This window comes from Anoplolepis gracilipes, chromosome 1 (genome assembly GCF_047496725.1).
Source record: "Anoplolepis gracilipes chromosome 1, ASM4749672v1, whole genome shotgun sequence".
NCBI classification, from domain to species: Eukaryota; Metazoa; Arthropoda; class Insecta; order Hymenoptera; family Formicidae; genus Anoplolepis; species Anoplolepis gracilipes.
The window spans coordinates 1,336,063-1,351,252 of record NC_132970.1 but is presented as its reverse complement, the minus strand read 5'-3'; the positions used below and the strand labels follow the sequence as shown (position 1 = coordinate 1,351,252).

General features: G+C 32.2%; 2 protein-coding genes across 4 annotated transcripts; both read left to right on the top strand.

Moving 5' to 3' along the window:
- Window positions 1-4,274: 4,274 nt before the first annotated feature.
- On the top strand, window positions 4,275-6,307 carry LOC140671356 (uncharacterized). 2 transcript variants are annotated; one of them, XM_072902608.1, is made up of 4 exons: window positions 4,275-4,457; window positions 4,542-4,674; window positions 4,764-5,004; window positions 6,120-6,307. In XM_072902608.1, exons 1-4 carry the CDS (start codon window positions 4,343-4,345, stop codon window positions 6,204-6,206), a joined length of 576 nt encoding a protein of 191 aa, XP_072758709.1. In that variant the 5' UTR covers window positions 4,275-4,342; the 3' UTR covers window positions 6,207-6,307. The 2 variants fall into 2 exon arrangements, with proteins under 2 accessions (XP_072758709.1, XP_072758711.1); XM_072902610.1 differs by having other exon boundaries at window positions 4,276-4,457; window positions 4,764-5,009; window positions 6,120-6,268.
- A 418-nt stretch (window positions 6,308-6,725) lies between these two features.
- Window positions 6,726-12,546, top strand: Ap-2alpha (adaptor protein complex 2, subunit alpha). Of its 2 annotated transcripts, none has more exons than XM_072902142.1 (14): window positions 6,726-6,861; window positions 7,557-7,644; window positions 8,428-8,639; window positions 8,704-8,897; window positions 8,995-9,226; window positions 9,308-9,416; window positions 9,502-10,145; window positions 10,240-10,371; window positions 10,482-10,679; window positions 10,759-11,093; window positions 11,182-11,450; window positions 11,543-11,687; window positions 11,766-11,973; window positions 12,069-12,546. In XM_072902142.1, exons 2-14 carry the CDS (start codon window positions 7,581-7,583, stop codon window positions 12,144-12,146), a joined length of 2,820 nt encoding a protein of 939 aa, XP_072758243.1. In that variant the 5' UTR covers window positions 6,726-6,861; window positions 7,557-7,580; the 3' UTR covers window positions 12,147-12,546. The 2 variants fall into 2 exon arrangements, with proteins under 2 accessions (XP_072758243.1, XP_072758234.1); XM_072902133.1 differs by lacking the exon at window positions 6,726-6,861 and adding an exon at window positions 7,298-7,363.
- The last annotated feature ends 2,644 nt before the right edge of the window (window positions 12,547-15,190 follow it).

Genomic DNA, 15,190 nt, shown 5'->3' with positions numbered 1-15,190 from the left:
CGAAAGCCAAAGCGTTAATGACGAATCGATAGAGAGAGGGAGAGAGAACAAGCATCGCCGCCTACGTTTTATATAGGATGAAAAAGAGCGCGTTTGTTTTGCCATTTATGGATGTCGCACTTTCTTTATACGTAATATTTCATATCTTTGTTTTCGAGAAAATTAAAAAAGAAAAAGATAGGCTTAAAATTATTTAAAATAGTTTAAGCGAATAATTGAATGGCATATTTGGTTATGCGCGAAGTTATTACGGATTCAATCACTTTTCTAAAAAGGAAAGAAAAGGAAAGGGAAAATGATATTTGATAAAATGTTTTTATATGTCAGACTAATTGTCAGATTAAACATGTATTATTCTCCCTCTTTTGAAAGGAATTAATTTTGAGATTAATAAATTAATTTTCTGAAAAATTATGATCAAAGTTATTTTATATTAAAGCATAATGTGTCGTATGAAAACGGGATCTCGCTTCGAATTTGTTCATATAAAGATTGTGCGTAGGCGTCGGAAAAGATACAAAACGAATCATCATTGCCAAGACAGTATGACTAATAAACTTGCGCGATCATTTCCTTATAAACGACCGCGAAAGAACAATCTCGTAAATTCCTACGTGCGTGTTTCGATACAATTATTTATAAAGGAAAGACAGAAATAAAAGGTTTAAAAGCGCATGTGCAAGAATAATATTTGTTTTCTACCTATATAATTTTTTACTCGAATTCTTTTGAAAGGATCTGTATTATATTTAAGAAAGAAAAAATTAAATTAAATTAATTCTTTGTCACACGTTTCGGACTGGAACAAACATCACATATAATTAAAAATAAAATAGCCTAGAGATGACGTAAGACGAGAGTTTAACGAGATGCAATGACTGATATGATTTTTACGCTGCTAATTGATTAATTAAACTGTACAGCGAATTAAAAGGTCTCTTTAAAGTCAATAACGCTCATCGAGATCGACGAGACATTGACATGGCAATCTATTCATAAAAGCTTGTAATAGCTATAAATAAAAATTTTAATTGAGAAAACTTTTCGAAGATATAATATTAAATTTTTTAACAATAAAATTATACTATTTTAGAAATGAATTGAATATCGCTATTATCGCTAAATATAATAATTTAATTGACAATAATAATATTGTTTTGTCAGTCTATAATAATAATGTTTATGTAAGACATTTATCTGACACAAACATATTACAAATATGCACTACTCGTGCAATCAATCATTAAAGATATGATTTCGATCTGATTATATATATCTTTCGACAAATCAACAGAAGTGCAAGATCGAGAACGAATTCTTCTTGTATTGCGTCTATCAAAAATTGGCAATGGCGGCAAGATGCGTCAACGAGTTAGGAATGTTAAAAGAATGTTTACGTCGTCACGAGAAAATTCTTTTACGGTATTGTGAAACTGAGTCGTGTGAGTGACGCTGACGCTATTTCGGCGCTTTGCGTCGTCACGAGTTGTGTTTGACTGAATGGAACGGCACGTCATTCTCTACGCCCCCTTATTTTTCATGTACAGTCCTAATATTCTCCAAGGATGTACGTGAATCAGGGCACACCATCGAAAAGTCTCTTCACGTCGAAGTAATTGAATGAATCAAAGGAACAATCGGCCAAACAGATACATTTGTTAATCTTAATTTAGCGAGGAGGAAATAAAATTAAGATTGTATTAAAAGCAAAAAATTTGAATGGTGCAGAATTGCGAAGATAATTAAATACATGAATAAGTATATATTTGTATTAATAACTCAGATTAAATAAATTTGGCTGAACACATTTGCTGTTTCTTTCCAAAATTAAAGTTTTAGTCATAATACAATAGAAGAATTAATTTAATTAAAAAGATAGTTTCAAGTAATATATGTATATACAACACTCTAAAACGGATTGATGCAATTGCTAACTTATAAATCATTCCTAAATTTTCTAAAATTTTCCATTTGTTTAATCATTATGCATGACGGAAAATATAATATATATATAACATTATTTCTGATAAAACGCGTATATTAATTAAAAGATAAAAGACATATAGATCAACGACGAACGAGATCATCGAGGTTGATGTCGAAGTGTGTCAATGTCGGTGTGTTCCTTATATTTCCAGACTGTGCGACAAGATTTTTTTACGAGACAGTTGACTTCCTCTCTCGTTTTTCTGAAACGAGACCCGACACCAGTGTGTTGACTGGCGTCTGTGACGTCATCTCCGTGGGGGTTTCGCCGATCGATAAAAGGCGTCCTAATATGGATCGGCGATAAGGTCACCGCGCATAATTACGTTTTTTCGATCGATCTTTCCCGTAATTGTGCAGAATCCCGATATAATATACATACAAAAAAAAATTATTACAAAAAATTATATCATGCATTAAAATGTCATAAATCATCTAAAATAAAATTTTATTCTACAATTTTTATCTTCGACTTTAATTCTAATAAAGAAATATTTTTATCCAACTTGCATCTTACATATGCGGATACATTTTAAAACAATTAGATCATATCACGATTTTTTACTTATATAATAAATGTTTTTTGCATATCAAAACCGAACGATACAATTCGTCTGCAGATTTACATAAAATCGTCAAAAATAAATCAAACTTGAATTTATTTTAATTTTAGACAAGAAATAATTTACGTTTTCTATTTCTAATTTGCTATCTCTGTAAATTTTATATTAGTTGCGTATTTTATAAAAATGACATTTCAAAATTTAATTCGTACGTGGATCTAATTATATGATATCATATCAAAGTTTAATTCGTGGGTCTTATTATATGATGTCATTGAATGACGCCACGGCGCACGTTAACCTCAAGTTCTATTCGTTCTGGGTTTTGTAATATGGTGTCATTATATGACCGGCGATGACCTCTTGGCATTTGTAGGTCGTTCCGAAGATCGCTCACTAGATTCACTTAATTAAAATTAAAAGATGCGATAAACTTTATAAGGGTAAAGTTTATGTTCACGATCGACATTATTGCTTAAAAATTTATGATAAAATATAATATGCAAGTGTATTTATATTCTCGATTTCACGTAACATACATGCGGAAATTGCTGATGGATCTATTTCTATTTCTCGATCGTATCCTCGACATTGAATTACGAAGAAACGATGATCGAAATAATCGAACGCTCGAAGAATCTCCTTTGAACGGATCTGGCCTCGGATACTATGGCTGTCTCGGATTTTGTCAGCTAATAATAGCTTGGTAGCACATACCGAAGAACTACTACCTTTTCGACAACGTCAGTTTGCTTATTTTCCTCGACTATATATCAAACTATGAATAATTGTTCAATCTCTTATAAATAGAGCCCGATAGTCTTCAAACAGGGAATGCGAAGATAGAATTTAATTTAGCAGTGCGGCTGTTATGAGAAAGAAAGAGAGAAAAGAGAGAGAGAGAGAGAGAGAGAGAGAGTGTGTGTGTGTGTGTGTAATTTACAGAAATATTAAATAAAATATTAGAAATATAATTTTACAGAATATATATTTTATTCAATTTTTTAAAAATTTATTTCTTGGATGTATATAACTATATGAAATTGTGTATACTATTAATAAGATGCAGATAGCTGCATAGCGATCGCGTTACTGTTTAGCTTCTGATCTAATGTATAAATCGCTCATCTATAAATCGCTCAACCTATAAATCAATTACCAATGTCATTGTCGTAAATAAATTTTATACGTAACGCGATGACAGGTGACCGTAAATACAGAATCGACTCTACGTATATACAATATATATTATTCATTTGAATTATTATTCTTTTATGATTTCCGTATAATTTATTTTTGTAATAAATATACATATATATGTACATAAATGTACACAATTTAATATTCTTCTTCTGCAATAGAAAAGAAATTAAGAAATACACGCTATTATACATATATATAAATGAATAAAAAAATTATTGACAAAAATATTGTATAATTCTTTTATACACAATCAAAATAAGATGTCTGTTTATTTTGTTGAAATCTTTAAAAACCGTGATTTCAGATACGTAATATAATAAAAATAATCTCGTTAAAAAATAATAATTTTCTAATAAAATAATTTCAGAATAATTATATTTTATTGATATTTGATGTACCTAATAATACATATTTCTTTTTCTCATAGATAAAACAGATAACTGTATTTTCCTGTTACCATCACAGATCACTTAAGTATCTACTTTTACTTTAGCCGCAATATTTATGAGGGCGCTAACGTACGATGTAAACGTTGATACATATGGCGCGTGGTTGAATGTTTCGTCGATATATACGATATAAAAGAAAACATGAAAAATATTAAATATAAAAGACATAAAAAGGAAGACCACGAAAATGAGAAACATGAGAAGAAATTTGACAAAAAAAAATACAGATTACAAAAATATAGCAATAAGTATAAAAGTATGTATATGATATATTATCCATCAAATATAGGTTATTTTACTAATTTATTGTTTCTTTAAAATATTTGTTCTTTTGCATTAGTTGATCAATGGGAAGAAAAGAGGAAGAAAGCTGTGTTACGTGGATATTACAAGGAACTAAAAAAGGATCAGCAAAATTCTTCACAAGTATCATCAAATTTAAATTGTACATCCAAGGATCCAAATGAGATAAGGTTTATATATATGTACAGTACTCAAGATCAATTTAGAATCTGACATAAATTTTGATATTAATTAAATATATATTCATGTTTGTAAACAGTAACTCAAAAAGTAAGAGTTATGCCTTTTATAAAGCCAAGCAAGAATACAAGCGTAAACAAGAGGAAAAGAAAAAAAGAATAGAGGATGCCATTCGTGTAAAAGCAGAACGAGAAGAAGCCTTGAGAAAATACAAGGAGAAAAAGTTGCATAATTACAAGGTGTTATCAAAAAAGACGAAGAAAGGACAACCAGTCATGAGCGGTAGAATAGAGATGTTGCTTGAAAAGATACAACAAAGTGTAACGTAACTTATAATTTTTTCTTAAGAGAAAATAAGAAATAATTGGTTATTTGCATCTAGCAAAATTGTGTAAATCATAATGAATGAAAAGAGATAAAAGATAAATTATACATTATAACATAATACAATATCATTTACAAAAGTAACAAAATGTTTTAATTTTTACATATGCAAATACTTCATGTAATACATATAAGATATCTTAGCAGTTGTTTTAAATTTTTACTAAGAAAGATTGATTTCCAATTTGTTGAAGAGAATGTGCTCGAATTTTGCGAAAAATATTTTCTTTTTATTTCTGCACGTATATATAGATTTGAATGTTAAAAAGTGTTTACATTATATTATTATATTATTACATTATTAAGAATTTTTTATTCATTTTTATTGAAAGAAAATCGATTTCTAATGAAATTTTTTGTTTTACACAATGCTGTAAATCGAAGTTAAATATTCATTCGAATAATCTTACATTTTATTTTAACATTACATACATTTTTCATCACACTTGCCTTTTGCTAATTTTCAATACAATTTTATTTCGTATCTTTTCGAGCATCAAATGAAAAATCTAAGACTTTTATTATCAAAATTTATTATTCAGATTTTCTATATTGATGTATTCTATATTGAAAAGATATGAAGTAAAATGGCGTTGAAAGTTGGTTAAAGGTATGTGTGGAGAAAAATGTATCGCTGAAATGAAGTGCAAGATTACTAGAACAAATATTTAACTTCGACTTACATTGTGTAAAACAAAAAATTGTTTCGTTAGAAATCGAGTTTAAAAAAAATTAATGAAAAATTCTTATATAATGTAATAAACAACACGTCATTTCATCTATATATATACAACACGTCAATTTTATCTATATATATATATACACATATAGATGAAATGACGTGTTGTCTATTAACTTTTTAATCTGTCATAAATGGTAAGGATATCAATGAAATACATATATATTGAAACTGACATTTCTTCAGTTCCAAATGTCTACTATTCATGTCAGACAAGCGCACAATTTCTCTCTCTCTCTCTTTCTCTCTATAACATTTTACATATTTTTCATATTATAACTGTACCTGATTGCAAACTGGAATGGGAAGCAGTTTCGTGATGACTTGATGAAACACATAAAAAAAAACAGACAGAGAAGAGAACTACAACACCCAGTGTCGAATCTGTCGCACTATTAGTGGCAATCAGTCAAGTGTCAAGTTGAAAATATAAATTTTTTATTCTCGCTAATTATTTACAAAACTTTGTTTGCGCCTTAAGATAATTTAAATAAACTAATCTCACAGAATAAATTAATCGAAATAAAAGAAGGTATTTTTTAAAAATCCTATTCTTAAGAAAAATATGAGAAAAAAAAAAAACAGATATTTCCGATTTATTCCGGCAAATTCAAAATTCATTCCTACTTTCAAGCGGCGACTAAAGTACGCGTGATAGAGATGTTACGAAATAAATTTCTACCCGTTTCTTTTCATCGCGAACTTTTCATAGAGATTCCAATTATTCACGGATGAGTAGACCACCCCTCCGCGCGTTTCACCAACGTGCCCTTTCCCGGCGATCAATCGACTATAGACCGTAATGGTAAAGCGCATTTAAAATACAAAATTCCACGCGCCAGCGTGGATGGCGCGTGCGCGCTGGCATTTTGACAAGTAGAGAGCAAGAGAGCCCGTCGTCCGTCAGCCGTCAGCACTGTCAGCAGCGCCAGTCGACGGTTGCAAATGGCGACAGCCACGAAGCCTCTGGCACGGGTCCGCGAATAGTTCCACGCCTATCGTGCGCCCCGCGACCGAGCTGTGCGCGAACGCACAACCCTGATAGCCCAGACCGGTACGTAGATTTCTGACGAACTCTGACGAATTCCTAGCGGATTTCGCGGGACTGTAAAATCGCGGCGACGCGACCTTCCCCGCGACAGTTCCGCGAAGAGAGAAGACGGGGAAACGCGCACTCGGTTCGCTCAGTCTCTTCTTTTTCGAAACCCGCTCCGATCGATCGATACGATCGTCCCGCAAACGTTTCGTTTCCTAATCGTAGACCCATCCGTCGCCGATTCCGACGATCGCACGTATCCTTCTTCCGAAAAGGAGATCGACTTGGGTGCGCGCCGCTGTCAAAGATCGCCGTCGGTACTCGATATTCGATGCAGGCCGCGCCGGCTCCGACGGGGTTTTCGTGTCGGACGAGCTAATCGCGATCACAAGGCGTCAATTATTATGCACGATCCCTTTCGCGAACGCCAAGCTCCGCCGAGCAGCCGAATTCTTTCTCTCTGTCGCGAATGGCATATGTATTCCCCGAGAGTATACAGCTGGCGGAGAAGAAGGAAAAAGTAGTTTTATGATTACAGAAAGGATAAGCGAAAGATACGATAAGAGTGACCACGCGTCTCTCCGTTAATCCGTTGCGTCATGCTATTCTTAGTGCGCGAAACAAATACCAATTACAGTATATTTACGTTGAAGCATGTCTCAGATTGGAGGGGACGAACGTTGAGTATCTTTATAACTTGATTTCATTCACAGGTAGTTTTAAGCAAACGAGGCAGAATGCCGGCCGTCAGAGGAGATGGTATGCGTGGATTGGCGGTGTTCATATCAGATATCAGAAATTGTAAGTAGTTTTACATTATAATTTATGCTGTTAATGTAATATCTTCTTATTTTTGTAATATACAGTTTGTAAATATTTGACATTGCAAATCATCATTATTCTCCCTGTAAATGTATATTGATATCTTTTATATTTTAAACTATAATGGAATGTCATTCGTCAAGTGATAGCGTGCCATTGAAATAGCACGCAGTGTCACTGAGATGAGCAGGAGAAAGGGGGCGGAGTTCTGATACAGGCCTATCTTCTTGATAGAGCTTGACTCTCAAATACATATCAATCTGTAACACATTGGCATCGTTATAATTAAAGATTTATTTTAAAAATACATGCAAACTTTCTTAATATATTTATAAAGTATAAAAGCACAATTATATTTATATATATGATGTATTTATTTCATTTATATTTATATCCACTGATTTGGTTATATATGTATTGTATGTTAATGTATATAGATAAAAAAAGGATTGTCCTTGATGCAGTAAGTCAGTTGGCATATTGCCATTAATTCTTCTATTAGATATTTCTTTGATATATTACCCTCTGCGGATCAAAGTTTGCATAAAAACATAATAAAATACATGTATATATATATATATGGAAAAAAAGAAAGAGAACATTTTATCTTTTCAATATAATATCTCAATATTATTATCTTTTCAATATTTTTAATTTTAAAGTAGGCATTTTAATAATTATAATTCTGTAATCTTATTTTGTTAAGAAAAAGAGAGAGAGAGTATCTTCCCTTTTTTTCAAATAATATATCAATATTACTAGGTAAAAGTAAAGAGGCGGAGATTAAAAGAATTAATAAGGAACTAGCAAACATTCGCAGTAAGTTTAAAGGAGATAAAACACTTGATGGGTACCAGAAAAAGAAATATGTTTGCAAGCTGCTGTTCATTTTTCTTCTTGGCCATGATATTGACTTTGGACACATGGAAGCTGTCAATTTACTTTCATCAAATAAGTATTCGGAAAAACAGATTGTAAGTATAATTGTTCCTGCCGTCTGCTGTATTTGAATAACAATATAAAATTACTCAATTCTAGGGTTACCTTTTCATATCAGTCTTGGTGAATACCAACAGTGATTTGATCAAATTGATTATACAAAGTATAAAAAATGATCTTGGCTCGCGCAATCCAATTCACGTCAACCTGGCGTTACAATGCATTGCCAATATTGGTAGCAAGGAAATGGCGGAAGCCTTTGGCAATGAAATTCCAAAATTGCTTGTCTCAGGGTATGACATAGTATATTTATTGATATGTAAAATTTATATTAAATACATAAGATTTTTACTCAGTCTACAAAAATAAATAATAATGTTTATTCCCCAGAGATACTATGGACGTTGTAAAACAAAGTGCTGCATTATGCCTGTTACGGTTACTACGCACCGCGCCCGATGTCGTACCTGGTGGTGAATGGACGTCGCGCATAGTTCATCTGTTAAATGATCAACATCTGGGTGTTGTAACGGCCGCGGCATCGCTCATAGATGCTCTTGTAAAAAGAAATCCAGACGAATACAAAGGCTGCGTTAGTCTCGCAGTTTCGAGATTAAGTAGAGTAAGTTATCAAAATATATAATTGACTCGTACGTGAGAAAAGTGAGAATATTATTACTTGACGTTTCTTTCATAATTGTAGATTGTTACATCAAGTTACACAGATCTGCAGGATTACACGTATTACTTTGTACCAGCTCCATGGCTATCTGTCAAATTACTACGCTTGTTACAAAACTATACACCACCAGGTATTTAATTTACATTTGTGAAATACATTGTATTTGAAAACACAGTAGATTAATATTATCTACATTTACATTTATATTCCTACAGCTGAAGATCCAGGTGTGAGAGGCCGATTAAACGAGTGTCTAGAAACAATTTTAAACAAAGCTCAAGAACCACCAAAGTCGAAGAAAGTCCAGCATTCAAATGCAAAAAATGCTGTACTCTTTGAGGCCATTAGTTTAATTATTCACAACGACAGTGAGCCGAATCTTCTAGTACGGGCGTGCAACCAACTCGGACAATTTTTATCAAACCGCGAGACTAATTTGCGATATTTGGCACTTGAGTCTATGTGCCATTTGGCTACCTCGGAATTCTCGCATGAAGCTGTAAAGAAACATCAAGAAGTCGTCATATTATCGATGAAAATGGAAAAGGATGTTTCCGTGAGACAACAGGCGGTAGATTTGTTGTATGCCATGTGTGATAAAAGTAACGCTGAAGAAATAGTTCAGGAAATGCTAAATTACTTGGAAACAGCCGACTATTCAATTAGAGAAGAGATGGTCCTTAAGGTAGCAATTCTAGCCGAAAAATACGCGACTGATTACACTTGGTACGTCGATGTTATTCTAAACTTAATTAGGATAGCAGGCGATTACGTTTCCGAGGAAGTTTGGTATCGTGTTATCCAAATTGTTATCAATCGAGACGATGTTCAGGGTTACGCTGCGAAGACCGTTTTCGAGGTAAATTATATCATTCGTTTTTCTTTAAAATTATTTAAACTACTTTAAATGTATTTTATGCATACTTATGTAATACTATTTATGGTGCTCATAGGCATTACAAGCACCAGCTTGTCACGAAAATATGGTTAAAGTTGGTGGTTATATACTTGGAGAATTCGGTAATCTCATTGCTGGTGACTCACGGTCTTCTCCAGCTGTTCAGTTCCAACTCTTACATTCCAAAGTAAGTGTTTGTTCAATGTTTAGCAAATTATTTATACATTACTAAGAATATACATGTAACAACTCTATTTGGTAGATTTAAGATTAAATCTTACTCTCTCTTTTGTGCAGTATCATTTGTGCTCTCCTATGACCCGAGCATTATTGCTTTCGACATATATAAAGTTTGTCAATCTGTTTCCTGAAATTCGAAGCCAGATTCAAGATGTCTTCAGGCAGCATAGTAATCTACGTAGTGCAGATGCCGAGTTGCAACAGCGAGCTTCAGAATACTTACAATTGAGCATCATTGCCTCAACCGATGTTTTGGTACACAATATATACAATATATAATATGAAAGATAGGTGTATGAAATTCACGTAATTAGATATACCTGTATTTTTATAGGCTACTGTGCTGGAAGAAATGCCAGCATTCCCTGAGAGAGAGTCCTCCATCCTTGCAGTTTTAAAGAAGAAAAAACCAGGTCGAGTACCAGAAAATGAAATTAGAGAAAGCAAGAGTCCAGCACCAAACACCAATCATCACACTGAAGCTCCTACTACTGTCACAGTCGCATCAGTTAACAATTCTTCCGCCGATCTACTAGGACTGTCAACTCCACCGTCCTCTCAACCATCTAGTAACACAGGTGTACTACTCGATGTTTTGGGAGATATCTACAATATGCCAAATAAAGTCGGTGCTACTAATGGTACCCAAAATACATACAATCCTAAGAAGTAAGATACATTAGCACAAATATTTTTATATAATTCAAATATTGGGATATATATTTGAACTTATTATTATCTTAATTTTATTTTTCAGGTTTGTTTGTAAGAATAACGGTGTCTTGTTCGAGAGCGACTTGATACAAATCGGTGTAAAATCAGAGTTTAGGCAAAATCTTGGGCGTATAGGCCTTTTCTATGGAAACAAAACACAATACGCATTACACAGTTTTCAGCCACAGCTATCTTGGACAGACGAGAATCAAGCAAAATTAGCTATACAAGTGAAACCTGTGGATCCTATATTGGAAGCTGGTGCTCAGATTCAACAAATGATTAATGCAGAATGCATTGACGACTATAATGGTATGTTATTTTTACGGTTTTGTAGATCTCTAATAATTAATAGTCTATTTTATTTATATGTATATATATTCATCCTTTTTTTTCATTCATAGATGCACCGAGCATGATTATCTCTTTCATTTATAATAACGTGCCACAAAAAATCACAATGAAGTTACCATTAACAATTAACAAGTTTTTCGAACCGACGGAGATGAACGGGGAATCATTCTTTGCAAGATGGAAAAATCTCGGCGGGTATGAAACATAAGTATAATATATTTGGTTAAGAAAAAAAGAGAAATCAATTTAGATTATTAAACGTTAAACTTTCAGGGCGAATCAACAACGATCGCAAAAGATTTTCAAAGCACAGCAACCGATGGATTTAGCACAAGTACGTACAAAATTACAAGGTTTTGGTATGCAATTGCTTGATGGTATCGATCCAAATCCCGATAACTTTGTCTGCGCCGGTATCGTTCATATGAGGGCGCAGCAAGTGGGTTGCCTGTTGCGTCTTGAACCCAATAAACAAGCCCAGGTAACTTGCCTAATTCTTGAAAGAATTTAACGAAACTTATAACAGAAATTGTTTGTATATAGAAGTTTTATTAAATTGCGCATTTTCACTTGCAGATGTTTCGTTTAACAGTACGTTCAAGTAAAGAATCGATGTCGGTAGAGATCTGTGACCTGCTGGTGGACCAATTTTAAACGGCCTAGCAGGCGTAAATGTCATCGAGAAATTAGTACCGCGTCGTGAGAGGACATATCATTATCGAAGGAGGATGTCATCTCGCGCGTCGTTTAAAAAAATATTGATGACTATTTGTTAAGACATTTGCGTTGTACCCAAAGCTTACACTCATAACGCTCTTGTATGAAATCTATATCTTCGTGTAGATAGTTTTGTGTCACTATATATCGTTTTATCGAAGAGACAGATTTGAATCAGAATTATTGAAATCAGTCACGTACAGAAAGAAAAAAACGTATATATAAGCTGGCTATGATAGACAGTATTGTCTCATAATTGAAAATACGTGTAGATTTGTTTTATATGGATCTACATCTTATACTACAATCTATACTACAATTTATGCAGATGAAACGAGAAAGAGTAAAACAGAAAATAACTAGATATTTTATAGCTTTGATTATATATGTATTATAGAATCACTCGAGCCACATTATAGAAACAAAGAATATGTTTTTTTTTTATTTAGTAGTTTTATAATACAAATTTACCTCTGTATCGTTACGATTTATAAACTCTTAACATCGACAAGTCAGATTAAAATCAGATTCTTGAGGTCGGAACAACTCTGTATGTGAACGTCTCTTTGTTATATCATTTCATATCCATGCATCATGAGTTCCGTTTAGATTCACGGATTATTCGCATCGATATTTCGCCATGAGATTGTCGCGTGAGCGAGAGTAGATTTGGGCACAATGACAGTAGTTGTATAATATTAGCTGTTTATCACATAGATATATCCTTATATTTAATGGAGCTGCAAATTCATTATTGTATAATTAGTAGAATTTATATTTAATTGCGCCCTATATTCTAATCTTGATTTTAAACAACATTCTAGATTTTCTATATATTATTGATATTGATGTATGATAAATCCATGACTGGTGATTCTTGTGTTTACAAAACGATTCCAGTAGGAGGTATGTTATAATCTTAGTATATCGTTAATTGAAATCTAAATTACAGATTAATAATTTGTAGTTATAGAAGTACGTTTATTATTTTCCGAATTTTACGTAAGATGTATATTTTAATAGAGTATATACTCTGTACAGGTAATATTTGAAGTGTGTTTTTGCGAAATACGTTTTATAATATTAACAATGGAAAGAGCAGCTCTAAATATGATTTAAATATCGCTTTATAACGATCAGTAAGATATTACCGATCTTTGTAAAGCTTTATACAATTGTACATATTAAATTTGAATTAATTACAAATGGCTATAAACATTTACGAGAGATATACAGGTTGCACTATTTGTAGCCATAAGCTCACATTTTTTTCGTACTCCATTTATCTCTTATTTTTTCAGGGAAGTAAGATGTATATTTTTCATATTCATATGTAGTGATAATCTTCCCTTTCCCCCATGTTTGTAAGTTCTCATTATACTTCTCCTTTTTTCTTAACTTAGGTATATTAGTCATATATATTTTGGCTAGTATTGGTCGAGAGAACACGGCGCTATCAGTTTTTTTTTACTTCTTGATTTATTGTGCATAATGGAATTTTATGATAGTTATCTTTTTCTCTTTTCTACAATTATTATTATTTTATAGTACGGGACAGAATTTGAATATTTTACTATTAGTGTTTTATTATGTAATCATTACTGAAAATCATAAGAAATGTAAAAAAAAGCATGGGCATTTTACGTTTTCATTCCTTTCATTCTCGTAATTAATATTACAAAAGTTGTTTTACAAAAGAATATTGTTTTTCTTAATCTAAACTGTACTTTGCAAAATTTAATCAACGCTTTTTAGTAGCACAGCCGTACCGATATTAAAACACATCTAAAAATATAATTTATAAATTATTGTTGGTGTAACAATTTGTTGTGCGATGTTGACAGATCTTTTTTTTTTAATTTATATGTAATATATACAAATTTAATAATTTTATATTGTATGTATACCGATGTATATTTTTCATTCATAAGTTTTTTACAATGTTATAATGATATATGTATATATACATATATACATGTATATGTACATATATATTAATCTAATAATATACTAATTGTAAGACATTTTATAATTTTTTATCAATCTACATATATTGCACGCGACTTTTTTTTTAACGAATCTCATAGTATAAGTTTATCATTTTATCGAGCTTTCTTCCGAAAATTATGAATAAAAAAGATGAACAAACTGATTGACGTGAACCCTCGACCGCCACTATCGACCAGTCATGGATTTGTGAGGAAGGAATTATGTTTGGTAAAATTATATTTTAAGACAACCAACGAGAGATTTATAATAATAATATTCCTTTATCTTCGCGTTCATGCTCGTTTATTATAATATAGAGATGAAAACCGCATGTTGCGCTTAGATTTAAAGACTTGCACATGATTCGACGCTTTACGTGGCAAAAGATGATTGCACGAAGTAGTTGGCGATGTTAAAATCAAATCACGTTAGACAAACACGTTATGCAAAAAATTTACGCGAATCGATGAATCATGTGCGGGTCGCTTCACATTCAAATGAAAGTTACGTTAATATATATGCAATATATATATATATATATATATATATATATATATATATATATATACATATATATATATATATATATACACATATATATATATATATACACACACACATACCTTCATATATATTATAAATACACGGATTATGTATTAAGAGAGAAATGTGTGACGATACACAGTTGTTAGATTATTATGCGACGATGCGACCCGATCAATCGGCGATCGAAGCAATCAATGTCGGTACGATTCGATATTCGAATGAAAAACACAATGAATACACTCGAATATTCGTAATTCGAATATCTCGAATGGTACTGCTCGTGTAATTTTCATTGTTACGCCTACTGTAGAATTTACGAGATTAGTTGGCAAATTGAATACTCGCAAAGTCAGATGCAGAGAAAAAGTGACGATAATATGAAGAACTTCCTGAGCTTTTATGCGCGTTTTATTGCATTAAATTACTGTAGAGCCTATCTCCTTCTC

What these genes read in the sequence shown, in the direction of transcription:
- LOC140671356 (XM_072902608.1), top strand. Translation starts at nt 4,343, where the DNA reads ATGAAAAATATTAAATATAAAAGACATAAAAAGGAAGACCACGAAAAT. An exon ending in ATATAGCAATAAGTATAAAA is followed by an intron (nt 4,458 to 4,541) that starts GTATGTATATGA and finishes CTTTTGCATTAG; the next exon opens with TTGATCAATGGGAAGAAAAG. An exon ending in AAGGATCCAAATGAGATAAG is followed by an intron (nt 4,675 to 4,763) that starts GTTTATATATAT and finishes GTTTGTAAACAG; the next exon opens with TAACTCAAAAAGTAAGAGTT.
- Ap-2alpha (XM_072902133.1), top strand. Translation starts at nt 7,313, where the DNA reads ATGGCATATGTATTCCCCGAGAGTATACAGCTGGCGGAGAAGAAGGAA. An exon ending in CATATCAGATATCAGAAATT is followed by an intron (nt 7,645 to 8,427) that starts GTAAGTAGTTTT and finishes CAATATTACTAG; the next exon opens with GTAAAAGTAAAGAGGCGGAG. An exon ending in CAGTTTCGAGATTAAGTAGA is followed by an intron (nt 9,227 to 9,307) that starts GTAAGTTATCAA and finishes TCATAATTGTAG; the next exon opens with ATTGTTACATCAAGTTACAC.